The sequence below is a fragment of the Trachurus japonicus genome, chromosome 15, assembly GCF_045865225.1.
Source record: "Trachurus japonicus isolate A0001 chromosome 15, Traja_1.0".
Taxonomy (NCBI): Eukaryota; Metazoa; Chordata; class Actinopteri; order Carangiformes; family Carangidae; genus Trachurus; species Trachurus japonicus.
The window spans coordinates 2,887,957-2,912,507 of NC_140921.1; the positions used below are offsets into that span (position 1 = coordinate 2,887,957).

Below are 24,551 nucleotides of genomic sequence, written 5' to 3' on the forward strand. Positions count from 1 at the left end.
CCATCTGTTTTATTTTTATTATTGGTTAGAAAACAGGAAAAGACATAACATAATGATGATAAAAATGATGATGATGATAAATGTGATAAAGGGATAGTTCAACATTTTGGCAAATTGGCCCATTGCCATAATCCCTATAGTCGTAGCAGCAGTAGGTTCGTTACCTTTAATTGTCGGTGCAAGCTGTTTTTAGAACGGCAGAGCAGAGCCGTGAGCTGCTCAGAGCTACGCTACGGAGGCTCATTATGGGATTTCTTGGTTTCCCTCATCATCAAACTCATCAAATACACAATCCAACAACTCCACAACGCTCTGGTGGACAAGTTGTGAGCTGCACATTCACCACGCTATGAGATAATAACACAACGTTACCACACAGAGTTGTTGTAGAGGGAAATACAGAGACTGATGATGAAAAACTGTCCCTGAAGGCAACGTGCATCAGCGGTTTCGCATGAATTTCCCTCTACAACAACTCTGTGTGGTAACGTTGTGTTATTATCTCATAGCGTGGTGAATGTGCAGGTCACAACTTGTCCACCAGAGCGTTGTGGAGTTGTTGGATTGTGTATTTGATGAGTTTGATGAGGGAGACCAAGAAATCCCATAATGAGCCTCCGTAGTGTAGCTCTGAGCAGCTCGCCGCTCTGCTCCGCCGTTCTAGAAACAGCTTGCACTGACAATTAAAGGTAACAAACCTACTGCTATGACTATAGGGATTATGGCAAATGGGCCAATTTGCCAAAATGTTGAACTATCCCTTTGAGCATCTCACTTAGCAATGGGACATTACGAGCTGACTCATCTATAGTTTCTTTTAATAATTCTACTTTTTTAATGCTGATTCAAATACGACATTAAGTCCCTGGTCCTCCATACAGACAGTATGATCATAATAATATGATGATAACACAATAATATTATATAGCTATCCACTTCACCTGAACACACCTGAGCACACACACACACACACACACACACACACATACACACTCTTCACCCACTGAAAGTTAAATCATGTGTAATCATCATTGTGTCTTCGGCATGTCTGTGCTTTTATTTTGAAATAACAACAAACATCACTCTGTCTGTACTGTAAATATGAAGCTGCAGCCGGAAAACAGTCAGGGTGTGTGTGTGTCTCTGTGTGTGTGTGTGTGTGTGTGTGTGTTTGTATTTGTGTGTGTGTGTGTGTGTGTGTGTGTGTGTGTGTGCTCCTTTACATCTATTTGTGTAACATTACAATTTGTCCCCGTGTATCTTTCATGTTTCAGCTGCTCCTTTGATTTCATCCCCGCTGATGATGTTACAGGCCGTCTGTGGGGATGCAGGTTGGCTGTGTGTGTGTGTGTGTGTGTGTGTGTGTGTGTGTGTGTGTTGGAGCGTGCTGTATGTGATGTACTTGATGTTCCAGTACGTTCTGACCTCCTGGCTCCTGTTGGGAGCAGCGCCGAGTCGCTCGCTCGCTGAGCCGCACTGAACGCACCATCGTCATCGTCATCGTTGTCGTCGTCGTCGTCGGGGGCAACAGACGTGTCAGACACACACACTAACACACAACATGGATTCATAAAAAAAAAAACAAGAAAAACATGGATTCATAAGCAGCAGCTGTTCCGTCTCGCTGACTCACAGTCGTCGTTTCGTTTCCATGAATCGACAACGAATCTCACAGGTCGTCTGTCGTTAGGTTTTTGTTGCTAGGCGACACCTAGTGGTGGTCGTAGGTGTTGTAGCCTAACCGTGACAATAAAGATCGTCACTTATTTTAGACTCAGCGAATAAAACCACCAACCTATGTCGCTGTTACTGTGGTTACCGTGCTGACAGCAAAGGTGTTAGCTTAGCATTAGCCTTCAGCATTTTGTCCCCAGAAACACTCGTGTGTTGTCGAGTTGTTTTCTGAATTGCACTTTGGACTTTTTAGAAAACTTTTATTTATTTATTTTTTTAAATCTTTCTGTGTTTTTCTAACACTCAGTGAGTTGACCCTTCAGAGCCACCGTAGAAAAAAAACATTAGCTATGTAGCAATAGAGTCTGTCAGCTAAACCGGGAACTCCGTTAGCGCTTTTTTGCACTTCCTGTTCCCTCGCCTAAAAATAAATATGTTTTTTGAATGGGATTTTGGTCAAATTGTTTGGAAAAAATGAATGTGATGTCTGTTTTTAGCCTTGTTGTAGCAGTAGTCGCTTCTAATTAACACATCATCTTCAGAGAAACTCGTTCATTTCACCAATATTTAGTTGTGATAGGCTAGTGCTATTCCCCTCTGAGTCCGGGGTTAGCTGTTATCAACATCCGGGGTCTGTAGGTTGACCTACTGACCTCTGACCTGGATGATGATGTCATCTCTGAGCGCCGCCCGGCTCATTCTGATAATAATCATTCTGCTTCGGCATTTGGGTCCATTTTTATCTCAACTAGCCGGAGCTTTAGTGAGTCCAGGTTGAGGAGAGGAAGCCTGTGGAAGCTGAACTTCATCCAGCTGCTCATTTTGTTGTGACAAGTCGGAAACACGCAGAAACGAACCGTAGCATTAGCATTAGCAACAAGCCGCGCCACGCCGATGTTGATAACAGCTAACCCCGGACTCAGAGGGGAATAGCACTAGCCTATCACAACTAAATATTGGTGAAATGAAGGAGTTTCTCTGCAGATAATGTGTTATTTAGAGGCTGCATTCTGCTGCCCTGTAGACTCCATTATACGGATATACGCGCCTCTCGGCTGGAGCTCATTTCATCACAACCACTTGTAATGACACCAAAGTTATCTGGGGGAGGAAATGATCGGATTTTATGATAGAAATAAGGTCCAGAATGTAAAAAACGGAAATTACCCTTTAAGTATTTTGACGTCACTCTACAAAATGAGTAAAATGTAAAAACAGCAGAGAGAAGATTTGTTCTTCTGTCGACTCCAATGGTGTGTGTGTGTGTGTGTGTGTGTGTGTGTGTGTGTCTTGCAGCAGCTCTGCAGTGTGTTAAAACATGGATGTGAGCTCCTTAGCTCCTGGTGTTTGTTTTGACACACACGCAGATTAAAACACTTACATTAGCGCGCGTGTGTGTGTGTGTGTGTTTGTGTGTGTTTGCTCATGCTTCAAATGGTGTCGAGTGTGTGTGGAGTGGGGATGGGGGTGGGGGGTGTTACAGGCTGTGTGTGTGTTTGCCCTAAATGTTGAGTATGCTCTCTCACCCTCTGTGTGTGTGTGTGTGTGTGTGTGGAGATTACAGCGTGGCTTACAGAGCGATGTGATGGTCTAATCACTTAATATTTTCCTCGATGGTCTGAACACACTGACCTCAGTCGCTAGATACTGTACAGGAAACACTTTACACACACACACACACACACACACACACACACACACACACACACACACAAACACACACACACACACACACACACACACACACACACACACACACACACACACACACACACACACACACACATGTTGACACCTGTTCAGGAACCAGAACTGAAACCCAGTCTGGACCCTCAGACATTTATTTAAATCATAATCACTTTTAAAACGTCTTCATGTTATAAAACTCTAATTTAGAGAGAAACTTCCCCCTGATCTCAACACACACACACACACACACAGACACAGACACACACACACACACACACAGTCCAGCAGAGCAGAGCTGTGTTCAGTGAGGTGAGACTGACCTCTAGTGGACGATTCAGATAATTCTCAAAACTACTTGTTCAATCTTCACGTCATTGTGTCACTTGCACATAAAAAAAAAACAGTTTCTCATTTCTTTGAACAAGTTGCAAATGCTTTGGTTCATCCATGCAAATGATTATGTACAATGATCTGCTGTTTCCTACTTCAAAATGTATTATAATGGATCTATGTTGGATAGTCTAACCCCCCACAACATTTAGGCATTAGTTCATCACATAAGTCTTTACATGCAAAATGATTAAAGTTGTCATAATATGTCTCAAGCAGATTTCTATACATTTCCATTAGACTTTTTTTCTAAATCTGTCCTGAGTTGGTGAATTACTCCCAGGTGAATCTTGACTTTCTCTAACGAAGGGAAATGTGATGATCAACCGATGATCAACCAGTTTTCTGAAGGTGCATCTCATCAACAGTCAACTGGCAAGTACATAGAGCCGGGAGCACAACACTGTTACACAAAATGTCTGACAATGGAAGGACAAGGAACTGGAATACAGCACTGCATCGTTTCCCTGAGGAGATTGTCCTATGTTCACATTTCTACTTTTGTGTTTTTGTTTTTTGTCTTTGTGCTTTGTGGACTCGGACGTGTGTTGTCAGTGCTTGGACGTTATACTGGACGCGGAAAGTTGCTGCATAGCGTATAACAGGAGGAGAGTGGGTGAGTTGTTTTCGTCTCTTTTCAATAGAAACCAGGCTAAGCTAACAGATGTTTGGTGCCTCGTATTATGGGCTGGGACCCTGTTTGTACTGTTGATGACGTTTGGTGCTGTTCTGAGCATTATTTGTGGCTGTAAGTGGCTTTTTGATCGGTGGATAGTGGATCCGTAGACTGCGCTGTTTGTTATGGTGCGGTCATTGCTAAAGTTGCTACAACTAGAGAAGCTAGCGGTTATCAGACTTCCTCTCGGTGTTAAGGTGCGTTGGACCATGGGTTAAATTTACGCCGGAATGTCCCTTTAACATTAGAGAAGCTGCAACAAGATCATCTTGGTGTTTTTTTTTCTTATCTTATCTAAACAATTTGCTAAAAATCAACTCATAGTTGCAGCTCTTGTTTATTTTGAGCTCTAAGATTCTTCTTAAAGTTTTGTTTTTGTGCAGTTAAACAGCAGAATAGTTCCTTAAAACATCAAAAATACTGACAGAGCCTCTTTCTTAGATCAACAGGTTCAAGTTACTGATGTGTAAGACAGAAAACACTAACTTTTCACTTAAAAGCTGCAACAAGATGATTTTAGTGCTTTTTTAAATCAGAAACAATTAAAATAGTTGATTAATTTGCCATAAATCAACTCATAGTTGCAGCTCTGCAGGTTTACTTTGAGCTCTAAAATGTTGAAATGCTTCTTAAAGTTTTGTTTCTTCACATTTAGACCATTGGATCCAGTTAAGTTTTTATTTTTAGACCCAATTTACACTGTAAAACAATTTATCTTGAAACAGAGAGGTCATTGAACGCATCGTTATAGTTTAAACTAAAAACCATCTGATCCTGAACTTGATCCTGAGTCATGATGCCAGAAGCTGACAGCTGTGGTGCTGGTGCATGCTGGGACATGTAGTTCTACTGGACGACAGAGACCAGAGCTCAGAGAGGAGCCGTCTCCTTTAAAGGGATAGTTCAACATTTTGGCAAATTGGCCCATTGCCATAATCCCATAGTCATAGCAGTAGGTTCGTTACCTTTAATTGTCAAACTCAACATCAAACTCATCAAATACACAATCCAACAACTCCACAACGCTCTGGTGGACAAGTTGTGACCTGCACATTCACCACGCTATGAGATAATAACACAACGTTACCAGACAGAGTTGTTTTAGAGGGAAATTCATGCAAAACTGCTGATGCACGTTGCCTTCAGGGACAGTTTTTCATCAACAGTCTCTGAATTTCCCTCTAAAACAACTCTGTGTGGTAACGTTGTGTTATTATCTCATAGCGTGGTGAATGTGCAGCTCACAACTTGTCCACCAGAGCGTTGTGGAGTTGTTGGATTGTGTATTTGATGAGTTTGATGAGGAGTAGACACGGTCGCGCACATCCAGTTCAATAGGTGCTGGCCTCAAAAAATGTGGACAGGAAAAGCAAAAAGAGGAGACCGCACACATCAGCTCCCTTCTGTGCAGATTTATTAGCACATCAATAGTAACGTTTCGAGCTCATAGCTCTTCATCAGACTCTGATCAATCATCAGTCTGATGAAGAGCTATGAGCTCGAAACGTTACTATTGATGTGCTAATAAATCTGCACAGAAGGGAGCTGATGTGTGCGGTCTCCTCTTTTTGCTTTTCATGAGTTTGATGAGGGAAACCAAGAAATCCCATAATGAGCCTCCGTAGCGTAGCTCTGAGCAGCTCACGGCTCTGCTCCGCCGTTCTAAAAATAGCTTGCACCGACAATTAAAGGTAACGAACCTACTGCTATGACTATTGACTATAGGGATTATGGCAATGGGCCAATTTGCTAAAATGTTCTACTATCCCTTTAACTGGGGGGGATTTACCTTTAAAAAAAAAGAGAAAGAGGGGGCGACCATGTTGGTGCAGAGAGAGAGAGAGAGAGCGCCGTGCCACTCGTCCTTCCTCCTCCTCCTCTTCCTCCTGTGCTCTGTTCTTCCTCTCAGGATGTCTGCAGCAGGAAGTCAGCTCGTCTCCGTCGACTTCGAGATCTTCGGCAACGTTCAGGGTCCGTATGTTCAACTCTTCCTCCTCCTCCTCTTCCTCCTCGCTGCTGCTCTGAGCTCACAGCTGTAAACTGATCTGCTGCTTAATTTAGGACCGAGGATCACACAGACACACACACAGACACACACGCACTAGACTCTACATGTTGGTTTGAACCAGGAATAAAACAAAAAGTTGCTGCTGAGCTGATCCTGTCCTCTCTCTCTCTCTCTCTGTTTGTTTCCAGGAGTGTGTTTCAGAATGGTGAGTTTTATTAGAGGCCTGTTGTCATCTTTATCTTCCTCATCATCTTCATCAATGGGTTCAGTGTTTTATTTTGCACTAAAGGAATAAAATAAGATATGCACAAATCACAATGATAGATAACATACAGTGCAGGAAGAGGCGAAAAGCTCAGAGAGCTCCTGTAAAACCTCCACCCATAACAAATATTAGAATATCACAAGATTAAAAGAAATGCACAGAAAAAATATATTCATACAAACACTTACAAATGTTACAGTAATAATTTAAGGCCATATATACAATTAAAGAAGATGGAAACAGAGAAATCACATGTTAAAATCTGCAGCAAACATTAGCCTAAAATAATGAAGTGCAACAACAGAGAAAAGGTTAGAAGGAGGTACAGAGATGTGAACGCTACAATGACTGGTCGTTTTTTGATATTTTAATGGGAAATAAAAAGAAACATTTTAACAAAAATTGACAAGAGAGATATTAATCCATTAATAAAGCGGTCAATAAAAATACATTATTGGGTTTATCAATAGAGTAAATCAGTGACAGGACAACTCGTAGCTTCAGGTCAGAGCATTTTACATTAACCAACCAGAGAGCTTCGTACGTCACATGACTCCTGAAGGAACAGTTTGTTAATTTACATAATACCTCGGCTTGTTTAATCGTGATAATAAATAAATAAATAAAACTGTATTGTGAGTTTTAACCCTTTGTGTCCTGCAGTACACGGAGAAGGAGGGGCTGAGTCGGGGTCTGGTGGGCTGGGTGAAGAACACCCGGACCGGGACGGTGGTGGGACAAGTCCAGGGTCCTGCAGCCCAGGTGGAGGACATGTGAGTCCACAGTCACACAACAACAACACAACAACACAACAAGAACACAAATACACAGCACAGAGAAGCAGAAGGAGCTGTTTATATCAGTCGAGTCAGGAGGACCAGAGTGTGTTGTGTTGTTGTGTTACTGTGTGTCGACCACCAGGTGTCACTGTTCACCTTCACAATGTCAGTGTGTTTACTGAAGTTCAGGTTTCACTCTTTTCTCACTTTGACGTATGGAAATGTATTTAAGAAAATGTCATTTCATGTAAAACACTTCATATTTGTCCTAAAAACAGAAAAAACATTTACTAATATTTAGAGTATTTATTTTCCCACCAGGTTAAAATCAGGCAAAACAATACTTCAGTACAGATATTAACACAAAATAGTCATAAAAACACATTTTATCACAACAAAGTGAACAAGTAAAAGCAAATAAGTTACACAAAACCAGTCTTATAATACAACTAATTAACAACACAGCAGTTTTGATTCATTACATCAAGGTCATGAACACTGTTGTTAATGTTTGATGTAACAGCCTTTTCTTTTGTTCATCAGTTAAATCATTTTAATCCAGCACTTCACCTAATATAAACATAATTAATATTAAAGGGATAGTTCAATATTTTGGCAAATTGGCCCATTGCCATAATCCCTATAGTCACAGCAGTAGGTTTGTTACCTTTAATTGTCGGTGCAAGCTGTTTTTAGAACGGCGGAGCAGAGCCGTGAGCTGCTCAGAGCTACGCTACGGAGGCTCATTATGGGATTTCTTGGTTTCAAACTCATCAAACTCATCAAATACACAATCCAACAACTCCACAACGCTCTGGTGGACAAGTTGTGAGCTGCACATTCACCACGCTATGAGATAATAACACAACGTTACCACACAGAGTTGTTTTAGAGGGAAATTCATGCAAAACCACTGATGCACGTTGCCTTCAGGGACAGTTTTTCATCAACAGTCTCTGTATTTACCTCTAAAACAACATGTTGGACTATCCCTTTAAATTATCATCAATGAGCCTTTAGATTCATCCTCATGTTATTTATAGATCTGACTTAAATGTATTGATTGTTTTGTTTATTATCTATAGAGACACAAACTCTAACTCCACCTAAAGATAATAGTTTTGACGTTGTCTCTGTCTGTTGGGAGTGATGTCACCGGGGTGTGGGTGTCTCGTTTGGATGACATCACCGCCTCCAGGGACACACACACACACACACACACACACACACACACACACACACACACACACAGAAACACACACACACACACACACACACACAGAGTTGAATCAGATTTTAGTTTTTTGTTGTTGTTCTGTTAACGAGCCAATCAATCATTTATGACCTCGCTGTGACACGCTGATTAACACTCACTTTCACTAACAATATCACACACACACACACACACACACACACACACACACACACACGCTGCCTATCTGGAACATTTCCGTCCATTATATCCGAATCTTTTCAGGAATCTTTTCCGTGTTTCCTCTCTCGCTCTCTCCCACGTCCTTCCTCTGAACGCCACTTTCACCGGGACCTGACTTCCTGTCGGGCCTGGGAAACAGGAAGCAGCTGTTCCTGCTGGGGGGGGGGGGGAGGGGAGGGGGAGAGGGGGAGGAAGGGTGGAGAATGAACACATGAAGAATGAGCGGAGAGAAAAGGAAAGACAGAGGGAGGAAGGGAGGAGAAAAAGCTGCATGGGAGGTGGTGGACAGAGGGGAAGGAGAAAAAAATTCCCCGAATGCCGAGCAGCGTAACAATAAAAAAACTGGAGCATGAAGGAAGAGAAAGAGAGTGAGAAAAGAAAGGAGGACAGAGAAAGAGAGATAAAGAGAGAGAGGGAGGAGGTGCAGCAGGTGTCTGATCAGGATCTTCTTCTTCTTCTTTTCCTCCTTTTAAGGAAACTTCTCCTCCGTGCTCACTGAGGGAGAACAGACTCCAGATCAGTTTCACATCACAGAACGTTCCAGATTATAAAAAGAAAAGAGATATTATAAACCTATGAATATTATTTCGGCATTTATGGGTTAGATATTCAATTCTCAAAGGGTAAAAAAAACGATCTGCACTCAAATCACTTTATTACAATTTTCAAGAAAGATAAGATTGTTGACAGAAATCCACACACTGTAAGTTAGGTGTTCCCTATGACTGTTTATGTCGTCGAATCAAAATGTTTAAACGTTGCCTACTAAAAAAAAATTTGCATATGAGATAATAACACAACGTTACCACACAGAGTTGTTTTAGAGGGAAATTCATGCAAAACCGCTGATGCGTGTTGCCTTCAGGGACAGTTTTTCATCAACAGTCTCTGTATTTCCCTCTAAAACAACTCTGTGTGGTAACGTTGTGTTATTATCTCATAGCGTGGTGAATGTGCAGGTCACAACTTGTCCACCAGAGCGTTGTGGAGTTGTTGGATTGTGTATTTGATGAGTTTGATGATGAGGGAAACCAAGAAATCCCATAATGAGCCTCCGTAGCGTAGCTCTGAGCAGCTCACGGCTCTGCTCCGCCGTTCTAAAAATAGCTTGCACCGACAAATAAAGGTAACAAACCTACTGCTATGACTATAGGGATTATGGCAATGGACCAATCTGCCAAAAATGTTGAACTATCCCTTTAAGTAAATCTGCTTGGGAGGCACTAATTGCAGCTCTTTCACTCCATTCTGTCATATTCCTTAAAAATATTTACATTTTTTGTGTGTGTGTGGATCATCGAGATCAGTGAAACGTTAATGGAGGAAAATCAACAAACATCTGTAGAGTAAACGCTAAGCTGTGTGTGTGTGTGTGTGTCTGTGTGTGTGTGTGTGTCTGTGTGTGTGTGTGTGTGTGTGTGTGTGTGTGTGTGTGTGTGTGTGTGTGTGTGTGTGTGTGTGTGTGTGTGTGTCTGTGTGTGTGTGTGTGTACAGTATAGTATAGTAGGTCATGCAGCAGATCAGTCGACTGTAGATGGTGAAGTTTTTATGCCAAAAAAGAAAAAAAGTAGGACATCTGTCGTTCTCTCTCTCTCTCTCTCTCTCTCTCTCTCTCTCACACACACACACACACACTCTCTGGTTGAGCTTCAGTCAGTGCAGCTACATGGACGTGACCCTGATCCTCTGCAATCTCCTATAATCTACACACACACACACACACACACACACATATAAGCATCATCAGAATCACAGACAGCGACACACACACACACACACACACACACACACACACACACACAGACACACACTCGCTCTCGTTCTCATGTTTTATATTTAGCTGAAGTAATGTTTGTATTTCCCATCATGCATTTCACCGTCCAGATGTTGAACCGCCCCGACCTTCAACCGGACGAGTTCCCATGAGGGAGATAGATAGATAGATAGATAGATAGATAGATAGATAGATAGATAGATAGATAGATAGATAGATAGATAGATAGATAGATAGATAGATAGATAGATAGATAGATAGATAGATAGATAGATACATGAACAAGTTGAAGAACAAAACACAAAAGCATTATCATACATACGACATACAACCGGCCCTGCCTCCTCCATAGTAGAGTAGAAGCAGTTGTTACGGACGTTTGAGTCTTATTCTTATTTTTGATTTTCTTTTCTTTTTCTTTTTCTATTATTTTAATCTAAATAATGGTGGTTTTCTATGTGCTCCACGCGCACCTTACTTTCTGCAGCTCTCTGTATGTGTACACCATGAGTACCATGTGCTCGCTATGTGTGGTTTTAGATGCAGCTGTGTCAGCACTTGTGCCCAAGACAAGTTTCCTGTCAAGGACTAATAAAGTATATCTTAATCTTAATCTTAATCTTAATCTTATTCGAACCATGACCTGAAGCAATATTCATTTTCAATTTTTATATTTAAGTTCAATTTCACCACTGAGGGACGATGATGTATAATAACATAATAACAACATAAAAACAAAACTGTTTTTTATTTTCCAATTAGTTTATATTTATTTATTTATTTATTTTATTTTCCATTCTTTGAGATCCTCCTTTGGGAAATACCTCAGTTTGCCTCGTGTATGTTTGTCTGTTTTCTTTAGGGTTTGTTACAGTATTTACGTATTTTGTAAATAGCCTGTATACCTGAAAAAAATGCAAAGTACAAAAACGCAAAGAGAATGAAATGACTGATTATGTTTGTGAAGGCAAGAAGCTTTGCAATAAAGTATTACTGTAAAAAAAACAATAGATGGATGGATGGATAGATGAATAGACAGACAGACAGACAGACAGACAGATTTGCAATGTTGTGTACACAGAGTGGAGTTTGGTTGAATCTTCTCTTCTTCCTTCTTCTCTTCCTCCTCCTCCTTCCTCTTCTTATTATTTTCTTCCTCCTCTTCCTTCTACTTCATCTTCTCTTCTCTTCTTTCATCTTCTACTTCTCCCCCCTCCTCCCCCCCTCAGGAAGGTGTGGCTCAGTAAGGAGGGAAGTCCGTCCAGTCGTATCACCAGAGCTTCCTTCAGTAACGAGCGGAGCATCGACAAGGTGACGCTCTCCGGCTTCAGCACTCGATACTGAACCACCAATCAAACGCCAGAGCTCAGACCTGATCAGTCGATCAATAATTGATCTGAGTTTAGGTTTCACGTCTGTATGAAGTCTGTGATGAAGACTGATGAAGAAAAACAGGAAGTTGAGTTCTGTCACATGAATAAATAATATTTTATTTTTTGGGACCTGCTTCCTGTCGCTCCTCTGTGAAAACACTCGTCTACATGTCCATTATGTGTTCAATCAATGATCAATGATCAATGATCAACTCTGTACAGGAAGCAGCCACTTAGATTATAGCATTAAGGCAGGAAACAGAGTGAGCTCTGAGTCTTTTATTTTGAAGGGCTGATCCAGGAGAAGATCTAAAAACCATCTCAGTGTAGTTTTCCACCTCCTCTCTCTCTCAGCTTCTCTCTGGAGCTCTAGTAACAACAGGTCAGTGTCAGCCAATCAGAAGAGAGGAGGAGGCTCTGAGCCTCTCTTCTGATTGGCTGACTGGTTCCTAAAGTGATCCAATAAAAAACAGAGCAGATTTCAGAATAAAACACTCAGAGAAACCAAATCCTGCAAAAAAAAGTTGGATGGTGGGTCCAGGTGGTGATGGGGGATTGTTGTGACATCACAAAGTCACAGGAAGTACTTTTATACTGTATGGAGCTTTAATATAAACATTTACCTTTATACTTAAAAATGTACACATAATTCACTTATATAATTTAATTGTTTTAAATCAAAGTTTAAAACATTTATTTCATATATTGGCCATTTCAAGGATTTGTGTAATGTGTAATAATTTTAACTATAATGTAGTGTAATAGTTTAATTCACAGCCAAGGTGATTTACAAAAATATATGAAATGAAATAACTGTTTTAAACAAATTTTAAAGAATCTAATTATAAGTGAATTATGTGTACATTTTTAAGTATAAAGGTAAATGCTTATATTAAAGCTCCATACAGTATAAAAGTACTTCCTGTCACTTTGAGATGTCACAACAAAGCCCCGCCCCCTCACCACCTGGATGACACCATCCATCCAACTTTTTTTTTTTTGCAGGATTTGGTTTCTCTGAGTGTTTTATTATGAAATCTGCTCTATTTTTTATTGGATCACTGATCAAACCATATTTATTTACCCTAATAATAATAATAATAATAATAATAATATTAATAATCATCATAATATTAATGTGTGGGTGTAGAGCAGGTTGCTGGTTTGATTCCCTATGTGTCTGTATATATATGTAAATGTATAAGTCACCATATGATGTAAAGCAACACACACACACACACACACACACACACACACTGATGATGTCGTTACATAACGGACCTGATTATACCTGCCATCTGATCCAATTAAATCACAGCAAGAGAATCCCAGATCGGCTGCCACGGCAACGGCAACAAAAACCCCTGACACAGCAGGAACAGAGCTCCACTCCGTGTGTGTGTGTGTGTGTGTGTGTGTGTGTGCATATCAGTGCTTAGAAACCAACTCTCCCTGGATACACTGTTGGAAATGGACGCTTTGTCGTCATGCCAACTCACCTCGAGACATCACACGCACACACACACACACACACGCGCACATACACACACACACAATCATACAAGAGAGGAGGAGGAGGAGGTGTTGGCTGCTAGTGTGTGTTTGAAGAGGATCTTAATGTAATGATGTTCTTACATAACACACACACACACACACACACACACACACACACACACACCTTATTCACTGCCATGTCAACTGTGTGTCTGTGTGTGTGTGTGTGTGTGTGTGTGTTGTAATGAAATAAAAGCCACAGGCGGCGGCGTCTCCTCAGAAAACACCAAGAACCAGCAGCTCACTTTAATTCTGCTAAAAGCCTCTGTGTGTGCGTGTGTGTGTGTGTGTGTGCGTGTATGTGTGTGTGTGTGTGTGTGTGTGTGTGTGTATGTGTGTGTGTGTGTGTGTGTGTGTGTGTGTGAGCAATAAATAAGTGGTCAGTTTGTTAGGAACACCTGCTGATGTAGTGATGAAGGTCACAGACGCCGTCGGTGTCACTCCGGTGGCCACGCCCCCTTCCCCTGTCCTAATTGGACGGCTGCATCGTCATGTGACTTTCCTTACACAAGTTTTAGTTTCACTTCAGAGCTGCAACTATAACAATTATTTTCATTATTGATTAATCGATCGATTATTTAAACGATTAATCGATTAGGTATTTGGTCAATAAAATGTAAAAAAATGTTTTTTAAAGGACAATTCCGGTCGAATTCAACACGGGGGTGTATTTTCATATCATTTTAGGTCTAAAAGAATGAATCTGAAGATTTTCAGTTTAATTGCTCCTGTTTTGCGGTAGCTGCGTCTGTCCCTGCATCGCCACGGCAGCAATGAATGGGAGTGGATGTAAGTTCCGCTGTTTAGGCTGTTTACATCCCTCAAAGCCGCAATTTTTTTCCACAGACAGCGTCAGATGGCGACTCAAACATGCACCGAGAAGTTTATTTACTTCAAGCAAGCCGACATGTTTGTAAAAGTCGATCTAATTCAAAGTCTCCCGGAGTCTCGCGCGAGCCCGAAGTTGCAGTGCTGGTGTATTCAGGCGCAGTAGGAGCTACCGCTTGTGTCATAAACACAGGAATATCAACTCTTTACTTGCTTCAAGTCTACATTTTTTTCCACAGACAGCGTCAGGTGGCTACTCAAACATGCGCCGAGAAGTCTTTTTTACTTGAAGCAAGTAAAGAGTTGATATTCCTGTGTTTATGACAAAACGGTAGCTTTTCCCACTGCTCCTGAACACACCGAGCGGCAACTGGGTCTCGCGCGAGACTCCGGGAGACTTTGAATTAGATCTAGTTTTACAAACATGTCGGCTTGCTTGAAGTAAATAAACTTCTCGGTGCATGTTTGAGTCTCCATCTGACGCTGTCTGTGGAAAAAAAATGCGGCTTTGAGGGCTGGAAACAGCCTAAACAGCGGAACTTACATCCACTCCCATTCATTGCTGCCGCGGCGATGCGCGGACAGACGCAACTACCGCAAAACAGGAGCGATTAAACTGAAAATCTTCAGATTCATTCTTTTAGACCTAAAATGATATGAAAATACACCCCTGAGTTGAATTCGACCGGAATTGTCCTTTAAGTCAGGTTGCTCCGGTCCAAGCTCTTTTATCCTTTTTTTCCTCCAGCGAACGCCTTGTGAAAGGATTATTTCGTAAAGAAACAACCGAATTTTCTTTTGAAGCCGCCATTGTCTCCTGCTCCGTGTGCACGTGGGCGTGTCTGTCGGGTTTGAGTGACAGGCACGTCTCCGCTGCCAGGGGAGTGACTTTGATTGACAGGTCATAAATCAATCCGATTGGATGAAAAATAACCCAAACGCACTGATTGGAGAATCTTTAAGTAACCAATTAGAGACCAGCATGAAGTCACATGGAAGCCAAAAGTTTAGAACTTACATACACACTCATTAGGCCGGCGCCCCTCGCTATTGAAATGTATGAAACAACCCAGAATAAACCCAATATGGAATGGAAAGTCTTAAAAATGTGAAGGTAAAACCCATTGTATGAGTGAACACTGAACAGATATGGTAATTACTTTTTATTATGTTATTTGTCTATACTTTTTTTCCTGAAATTTTGATGGGGGCGGCACCCTATAGCGCCCCCTATTGACAGGCCGCCACTGCACATTACACAAATCCTTGAATTCAATGATCAAACCATCTTTATTTAATAATAATGATAATAATAATATTAATGATATTAATGAATAATAATGATGAACCCTGTCGTCTGTCCATGAACGCACCAGGACACTAACACAGAGAATCTGAATCTGAGTCCTCCGACACTGTGGCTCTCACTTTGTTCACAGCGAAACAAATAATAAAACAAACTCCCACACACACACACACACACACACACACACTCAGAGAGAGAGAGAGAGAGAGAGAGAGAGAGAGCCCACCCACACACTTTAACCACTTTGGAAAAGCTGCAGAATAAATAAAAAGCGCCGGTCTCGACCTCTCTCTTCCTCTTCCTCCTCCTCCTCCGCTTCTTCTTCCTCGGCCTCTTCCTCTCCCAGCAACCCAATTTGGCATCCCATAGTGGTCACCGTGGAAACGCCACTCTGCATGGAAGTGTTTGAGAGGGAGAGAGAGAGTAAAGAGAAAAGTTGATGCCTCCTCTTTTCTTCTCTTGTTCTCTCCTCCTTCATTCTCTCCTCTTCCTCTTCTCTTTTCTTCTTTTCTCCTTCTTTCCTTTTCTCCTCCTCCTCTTCCTCCCTTTCTCTCCCCCTCCCTCACCTCCTCCCCCACTCCATCTCTCCTCCTCCGCCTCCTCTTTCTCTCTCTCCATCTATTTTCTCCCTGAATATCTGCCCAGCACTTTAACTGCCCACACAGTTTGTCTTATTCATCACATAGGCTACACACACACACACACACCTGAGTGGGTGCTGATCAGCAGCTGTTGCCAGGCAACGTGTTGAAGTTGTGGAGTCCAACTTTACAGTGAAAGAAACTCTGACATTTAACACAAACACCTTTTGTTTTGATGCTGTTTGTGTTTGTTCGTCTGTTTGGACCAGTTCAAGTGTTTTTTATTCACCGTGTCGTTAAACCACATTCAGATCTTGTCGCCTATACAGTTCATTTACATTCAATCGACTATTATAGGAGATTTTATTAGGCCTATTATTGTTTTATTTCACAGTGAGTGAAACAAAGAGAAATAAAAATGAATCTCCAGACTCATTTTTGTCCCAGAAATATGTGACGTCTCAGAACAGACAAATAGATAGATAGATAGATAGATAGATAGATAGATAGATAGATAGATAGATAGATAGATAGATAGATAGATAGATAGATAGATAGATAGATAGATAGATAGATAGATAGATAGATAGATAGATAGATAGATAGATAGATAGATAGATAGATAGATAAAATAGACGTGGCAATAGTATCGTCTGTAGGACACATTCGATCCATTGCTGTTCTACACTCTTTCACGGACACTTCAGTTTTTTCCCCCTCAGCCAGATCACTGGTAGTCCGACCACCTCATGCCCGCACGAGACACGGTGATCACGAATAGCGAACCACAGTTAGTGCTGCGACTGGGCTGATTTTATATTAGGCTTTTATTATTATTTATTACATAAACAAACGTGTCAATTAATTCACAAAAGCAAACTGACTCAGTGGCTGCTGCTTTCTCTGATCTAACATGTGCAGCTGGTCTCTCAATGAATTGGTCTGAACATTAGCACAGTGTTTTCTTGAATTATTTCCGATCATTTTGTCATCATTTTGATTTGCATGTGTTTCAAACCATGGTAAATCATTGTGAATAATTAGGCTGTTGTGAGGAATCATTAAGATGGAGGAGTCTCCAGGGCTGCTGCCAGCTCGTCAGGCTTGATAGCTGCCACCTGGCTGGGTGTGGCCACTAGGCCTTCAGCACAACCTGTGGGGGTTTGGGGGTCTTTGTTTCTTTTTTTAGTTATTTGTGTTGGTTTGGTCTATTTTACACACATTCACTCATACACACACAGTCTCAATCCTAACACATACACGCATCCATGCCACACTACACCCTGATTACTGACAGCATTTTCTTGAATTCATTAATACATTTTTTTTTGTTAAAAACTGTGTGTGTTTAGGCCTATAAACATGTTAACGAGCTCCAGGTGGATTGTTTATGAAGTTAACGAGCTCTGGCCTGAGGCTCAGAGGTTACCACGGCAACTTGAGGTGGTTGCCAGAGACGATAGAGGCCCCCCAGGCTGAGGCAGACACAAACGTGGAGAAAAAGAGTGATTTTCTGCCTCTGCACTGGTCTCACATTTGGGCTTATTCTGACAAAACGGTAACTCCTATCAGAAAAAAACACAGACCATCATCGCTGTAAGGACTTCCTGAACGGTTTGGTGTGATTCTGGTGTTTCTACAGTAAATATTTTGGAGACACTTGCGAGTTTAAAACAGGGGTCCATTCTGCTTCTCTCAGAAAATCTTTGTATTGGAGTCAATGAGGAGCAGAGACAGACGTGGCCGCACTCAGAGGCTGATAATTCAAATTCTGTAAGTCTCTCTGATATTTTGAGCACATTGTGAGGGACAGAACAAGTTTGTCTACAAATTTGGAAAAAATCATGTGTGTAGAGTGTAAATTGTGGCCGGGAGGAGTGTGGAAAGAGAAAAGTTTCAGACGATTTCAGACAACTTCTCCCACTCTAAGCGATGATGTCACCCACTCTGACACGAACATTCCGTGCAATACACACCCATTATAATCTCATAATTTCTCCAAAAATGATCATGGTCATTGATCAGGGATTGATCAAAAACTATATGGCCTATCGAAACGTGGATTCATACACCGATACACAAGACTTACCCATTGACTTTCATGCAAAATTTGATCCCTGCAGCTATAGAGAGCCTAAGCGGAAGCAGTAAGTAAGGTCACCATGGGAACTCAATTCAGAAAAGGTCTCCATGTAAGTGAACGGGAGTCAAAGTTTTATTTTGTGATCCGATTGAACTGTGCCATGAGAAAAAAATATGACCTCTACCTGTTTAAAACATCACGTTTCATGAAGAGAAATCAGCAGTTTGTTGTAAAACTATTGTAGAATAAAATTTTGAAGAATCCGTAACCAGAAAGACTACAGGTGGCGTAGGTGACGTCACACACCAGATATGTAGTCCGTAGAGCGTCTTCACATTACTTCTTCCGTTGCTGTTTTACGATAAACTGCTGATTTTTGGGCATGAAACGCAATGTTTTAAGTTGGTTAAAGCAGAAGTAAGCGATCCGGTGGTTTTGTCTAACTTCCTGTCAGCAGATGGAGTTAGCAGTCCCCGCCCTCGTCCCTACGTCACCACATTCACGCGCATCCCTTGGCTGCACACACAGAGAGGACCGCCCCTTTATGCCGTTCTCTCTCCTCATTGGATAAAGGTTATAGGATACAAGGAAAGTTTTCTCCTGGGCTCAGAGCAGAGCAGAGTGACTGACAGACCCGTGTTTCAGACCAAACACTCTATAGAAGTGATTGCTGTCGGAAGATACAACTATTTAAGACTTATATTAACACAAACATTCACCTTACTTCTGCTTTAAAGCAGATATCAGTGGAATGTTTTTGTTAATATAAGTCCTAAATAGTCCTATTTTCCGTCAGCAATCACTTACATGAAGTATTTCAGCCTAAACACGAGTCTCTCCGTCACTCTGCTCTGCTGTAACCCGAGGAGAAAATTTTCCTTGTGGGATACAAGTGTTATCCAATGAGGGGAGAGAACGGCATGAAGGGCTGTGTGTGCAGCCAAGGGATGCGCGTGAATGTGGTGACGTAGCACGAGGACCAATTGATGCCTGACAAGGGCGGGGGCTGCTAACTCATGGTGCGTTCAAGGAAACTCGTACTTTGTGTTTTTCCTTCCTGTGAAGTCATACCAGTTCGATCTGGTACGAGTTCACGGGTCGGAAGTTACGAGTGGCCGTTATAGGGAACTTTCACAGACAACAGGACGGTAAAAACACGAGCTACGGGTTACCTGGAACGCTACCAAGTCGTAGTTGTGACTTGAAGCTGTAACTTACAGTTTCAAAAGCCTGCCTTGAACACAGCATTAGCCGAAACGGCCGTGCCACTGATATCTGCTTTAAGGTCAGATATTTTTCTCATGATAGGCTACAATTCAGTCAGATCTCGAAATAAAACTTTAACTCCCGTTCACTTACATGGAGATTTTTTCCGAACTGAGGTCCCATGGCGACGTTACTTCCTGCTTAACAGTTAAATGATCTAATGAATCTGCGGTGACGACTCCGGTTTATTCCTGGAGTCAGAATCAGCTCCTCCACCTCTGACCTTCTCCTCACCAACACACCACGCTCCACTGGACATTTCTACACAGTGATAATCCACACACACACGCACACACACGCACACACACACACACACACACACAGCAGGACCTCCAAGGCCACATGACACTCTGCCAACACACACATATGCTGGACAGTTGGACGTCCTTCAGGCCTTGAATGCATCACTCTCACTCTGTGTGTGTGTGTGTGAGGGAGATTATATCATGACATGATCACATCATCTCATCTCTGACACACACACACACACACACACACACACACACACACACACACACACACACACACACACACACACACACACTCCTCTTTTCCTCCTTTCATAAAAACAAAGTCGTCGTTCAGTTTGCTTGAACCTCATTGGTCGGTGAGTTTTCCCCATCGTCCAATCAGAACATTACATTGTTACATTTTTTACCCAAGGATCTCCTTCTCCCCCTCTTACTCCTCTTCCTCCTTTCTCCTCCTCTTCTTCCTTCTCCTTCTTCTCCTCCTCCTGTAAAAACAGTGACACTGAGCCTCCTCCTTTTATCTGATGATTCATCTCCAGTTTCATTAGAGACACAGGAAGTGAAGAGAAGAGCATTAAACTTTAACACCGAATGCCCCAAGGCCTGATGGGAAATAACTCCAGAGAGGAGGTCAGAGGAGGAGAACAGAGAGGAGAGAAGTAGAGGAGGAGAGAGGAGAACAGAGAGGAGAAGAGGAGGAGAACAGAGAGGAGAACAGAGAGGAGAATATAGGAGGACAGAGGAGGAGAACAGAGGAAAGAGAGGAGAAAAGAGGAGGAGAGAGGAGGACAGAGAGGAAGAGAAGAACAGAGAGGAGAGAGGAGGAGAACAGAGGAGGAGAGAGGAGAACAGAGGAGAGAGGAGGAGAACAGAGGAGGAGAGAGGAGAATATAGGAGGAGAGAGGAGAAAAGAGGAGGAGAGGAGAAAAGAGGAGAAGAGAACAGAGAGGAGAAAAGATGAGAACAGAGAGGAGAGGAGGAGAACAGAGGAGGAGAGAGGAGCAGAACAGAGGAGAAAAGAGGAGGAGAGAGGGGAACAGAGAGGAGGAGAGGAGGAGAACAGAGGAGGAGAGAGGAGAACAGAGGAGGAGAACAGAGAGGAGAAAAGAGGAGAACAGAGAGGAGGAGGACAGAGAGGAGAAAAGTATAGGAGGAGAGAGGAGAACAGAGGAAGAGAGAGGAGCAGAACAGAGGAGAACTGATGAGGAGAGAGGAGAAAAGAGGAGGAGAGAGGAGGAGGACAGAGGAGAACAGAGAGGCCTGATGGGAAATATCTCCAGAGAGGTCAGAGGAGGAGAAAAGAGGAGAAGAGAGAGGAGGAGAACAGAGAGGAGAAAGAAGGAGCGGAGAGGAGAAGCACAGAGGACAACAGAGGAGAAAGAGGAGGAGAACAGAGAGGAGAGAGGAGGACAACAGAGGAGAACTGTGGTGCGTTCACTGTCCTCTCAGATCGTGGTTCTTTCTGTGTGATGAGAACTTCTCTCAGTCTGTTTGGCATCGTTCACTCTCTGCATCGCCCCCTCCCTCCTCCCCCTCCTCTCCCCTCCTCTCCTCCTCTCCCTCCTCCTCCTGATTCTCCTCCTCCCTCTCTAACGGTTTGGAGCCGGTGGCGCTTCATATCTGTGCAGGCGCAGCCCAGACGGGCGGAGACAGTCAGACTGTTGGATCCTAAAACTGCACTGTCATTTATATATTTTCATTTAGGAGAAGTTCATTTAGTTTAAACGTCTCATCAGATTTATGTCCTCACAGGCTTCTGTACTTGGATTTACTCTACAAGTCAAATCCAAGAAACTACTGAAACTACTGATGACAACTTCTGAAACGAGCCTGTTATAATATTTAACTTTCTTTGTTTATTTATTACATGTTGTCAAACTTTAATGAACTAATTAGACAAAAATAAACACTGATAAAGGAACTGATAAAATAAAAATATTCCAAAGACAAATCAGAAAAGACAGGAATCCCAAATCTATCTCAGCAACACATGTGCATCTAATTCATCGTCACATTCACACGAAAACAGACACGTAAAAACAGAAACATAAACATACACGAGGCAAACTGAGGTATTTCCCAAATGAGGATGTCAAAAAAAGGAAAGAATTTTATTTTTAAATAAACTAAACTAATTGGAAAAGAAATAACAGTTTTGTTTTTATGTAAATTATTTATTTTATATGAATATTTAGTTAAATGTTACATAGATTATACATCATCATCCCTCAGTGGTGAAATTGAACTAAAATATAAAAATTGAAAATGAATATTGCACCAGGTCATGATGATAAACCACAGCAATATATTGATCATGGTTCAAATATGTATGATAATGCTTTTGTGTTTTTGTTCTTCAACTTGTTCATGTTATTTACAGACGAAGGAACAAACTGAAATTGTGCATTATTTTGCTTTTTTTGTACATGTAGCCTACATATTATATTTTTTATTTAGGCCTTTTCTATTTTATCTTATTTTGTTCTGTTCTTATTCTGCTTTTATTTTAGTAATACTATTTTATTTATCCACGTAGCCTATATCTCACTTTGTGTTGATTAATCTTATTCAGGAGTTTGTAACAAAGAAAAATTAGGCCTACCCTAACTCTGAATCTTGAAATACATTTAGAACTTAAAAAAACTAAAGAACTTAAATCTCTGCAACTGACACTGAAATGATGTAATAATCTAATTAATGAATAATATAGCATTGCACCATTTGATATAAAACACAAAATAATAATATGATAAAGCTCAAATAGGCAATACATTTACAATCCTAAATTAGACCAGTGTGACGTAACCGTAGCAACAGGAACCAGAAAGTGAGACGTGTCATCATCATGTGGTTATTATTTAGGCCTATTGTTTTTTTAAATTTTTATTTATCATTCATTTGTTTTATTTTATTTTTCAGTCTGTGCAGCATCACCCACTAGGCTGTGTGTGTAGCCTCTATAAGCACCGCCCGGCCGGAGGCAGCGCGCCGAGTGAACCGAGCGCACCGGCCGCTGCTGCAGTCCGAACAGAGCCGAGGCCGAGTGGAGCAGCTCGGCTCGGGAGGGGCGGGGTGAGGGGGGGATGGGGAGGGGGAGAGAGGAGGGGGAGGAGGGGGATTGGTGGATTTGAGGACTCTCTGCTCCTGCGCCGTTTTCCCTCCGAGCTGCACACACACACACACACACACACTCACACACACTCTCACTCTCAGAGATCCGTCCGTCCTTCACTGCGAGCCGAGCGGGACTCTCTCCACTGCGCTGCTGTCTGTCTGTCGGCCTTCAGGTGAGTGTTAAACCCGAGCCGAGCCGAGCCGAGCCGAGCCAGGCTGTTTTCTTTCTTCTGCTTCTTTTCCCCCTAAAAAAAAAAAAAAAAAATCACAGATCCATTGGTTTCATTGTGGAGAAGAAGAAGCATCCACGTCCATGACGCGACGTGGAGTGACGACCGTGACTGTGGCTGTGGCTGTGCACGCTCTCATATCATATCATATCTCTATATCTATCCCGGGTTAGTTAGAGGCTGTTTGGTTTTAACCCGAGTTAAAGCTCCAGCTCCAGCACCGACTCATCAGTGTCGCTGCAGCCGCTCACAGAGCTCCTCTCCCCGGCGAAGCCTCCCAGCTCAGCCCGCTGGGTCGGTCCTTCGGTCGGTGGTGGTGTTGAACTTGTGTTTGTGCTAGTGTGTGTTTGTGTTTGTATGTGTGTGTATAAGTGTGTGCACAAATGTGTGTGTGTGTGTGTGTGTGTGTTTTGGAGCTTTTCGTGCGCCACAGCTGCTGCGTGTTGTTGTTGTTGTTGTTTTTGCTGAACTCTGGTTGATCTGCAGCAGCTTTTAATCTGATGGAGGTGATGATGGTGATGATGATGGAGGTTTTGATGGAGATTGTACTAGTTCTGGTTTTGGTTCTGGTGGTTCTGGTGCAGGCGTGGCCGGTCTCCTCCTGTGACCTCAGCCCCCGGAGCACAAACACCCCAGAATATTCCCACAATTCCCACAATGCCCCTGTGCTGCTGCTTCTGCTGCAGGTCGGTTGGTTGGTTGTCGGTTGTGTGGGTTTGAGTTGGAGAGGATTCCCTGCAGTGATGAGACACATCTGTGATCTCAGAGTGTTTGGAGAGGTAGAGGAAGAGGAGGAGGAGAAGAGAAGGAGAGAAGGAAGGTGTTGAGAAGGAGAGAAGTAGAGGGAGAGAAGGAGAGGAAGAGGAGGAGGAGTTGTGCGTAACGCTGCTGCAGCTTTGAGGCTTTTTTTTGTGGCGCAGACCCGGTTTCAAATCCTGTGGAGCAATTATGTAATCAGATACAGGCTGCATGGGCTGCTCCTCTCCTCCTCCCCCCTCCTCCCTCCTCTCCTCTCCTCCCTCCTTCTTCCTCCCCCTCTTCATTTCTTCTCCTCTTTCCTCCCCTAATCTTCCACCTCCTCCTCCTCCTTCTCCTCCTCCTTCTCCTCCTCTCACTGTTTTCTCCTCATATCTTCTCTTTATCTTCCTCATGCACCTCCTGTTTTTCCTCTTATCATCCTGCCTCTCTCTCTCTCTCTGTCTGTCTCCCCCTCCCTCCCTCCCTCCCTCCCTCTGTCCTCACCCCTCCCCCACCTCCTCCTCCACCTCCTCCTCC

General features: G+C 42.5%; 2 protein-coding genes across 3 annotated transcripts in view; both read left to right on the forward strand.

Annotated features, from left to right (window-relative positions):
- The first annotated feature begins 6,237 nt into the window (after positions 1-6,237).
- On the forward strand, positions 6,238-12,189 carry acyp2 (acylphosphatase 2, muscle type). Of its 2 annotated transcripts, XM_085801012.1 has the most exons (4): positions 6,238-6,400; positions 6,626-6,642; positions 7,366-7,475; positions 11,920-12,189. In XM_085801012.1, the coding sequence occupies exons 1-4, from the start codon at positions 6,250-6,252 to the stop codon at positions 12,032-12,034; spliced, it is 393 nt and encodes a 130-aa protein (XP_085657138.1). In that variant the 5' UTR covers positions 6,238-6,249; the 3' UTR covers positions 12,035-12,189. The 2 variants fall into 2 exon arrangements, with proteins under 2 accessions (XP_085657138.1, XP_085657139.1); XM_085801013.1 differs by lacking the exon at positions 6,626-6,642 and having other exon boundaries at positions 6,238-6,420; positions 7,369-7,475.
- A 10,953-nt stretch (positions 12,190-23,142) lies between these two features.
- LOC146973014 (spectrin beta chain, non-erythrocytic 1) overlaps positions 23,143-24,551 on the forward strand; it is a 152,946-nt gene continuing 151,537 nt past the window's right edge. The window contains exon 1 of the mRNA XM_085799255.1: positions 23,143-23,219. The gene's annotated coding sequence lies outside the window, so the exon portion shown is untranslated. The remainder of the gene's footprint in view (positions 23,220-24,551) is intronic.

Excerpts from the sequence above, each read along its gene's own strand:
- acyp2 (XM_085801013.1), top strand. The coding sequence starts at position 6,250 with ATGTTGGTGCAGAGAGAGAGAGAGAGAGCGCCGTGCCACTCGTCCTTC. Across the intron at positions 6,421-7,368 it reads GTCCGTATGTTCAACTCTTC|ACGGAGAAGGAGGGGCTGAG; the intron begins CTCCTCCTCCTC and ends GTCCTGCAGTAC. Across the intron at positions 7,476-11,919 it reads GCAGCCCAGGTGGAGGACAT|GAAGGTGTGGCTCAGTAAGG; the intron begins GTGAGTCCACAG and ends TCCCCCCCTCAG.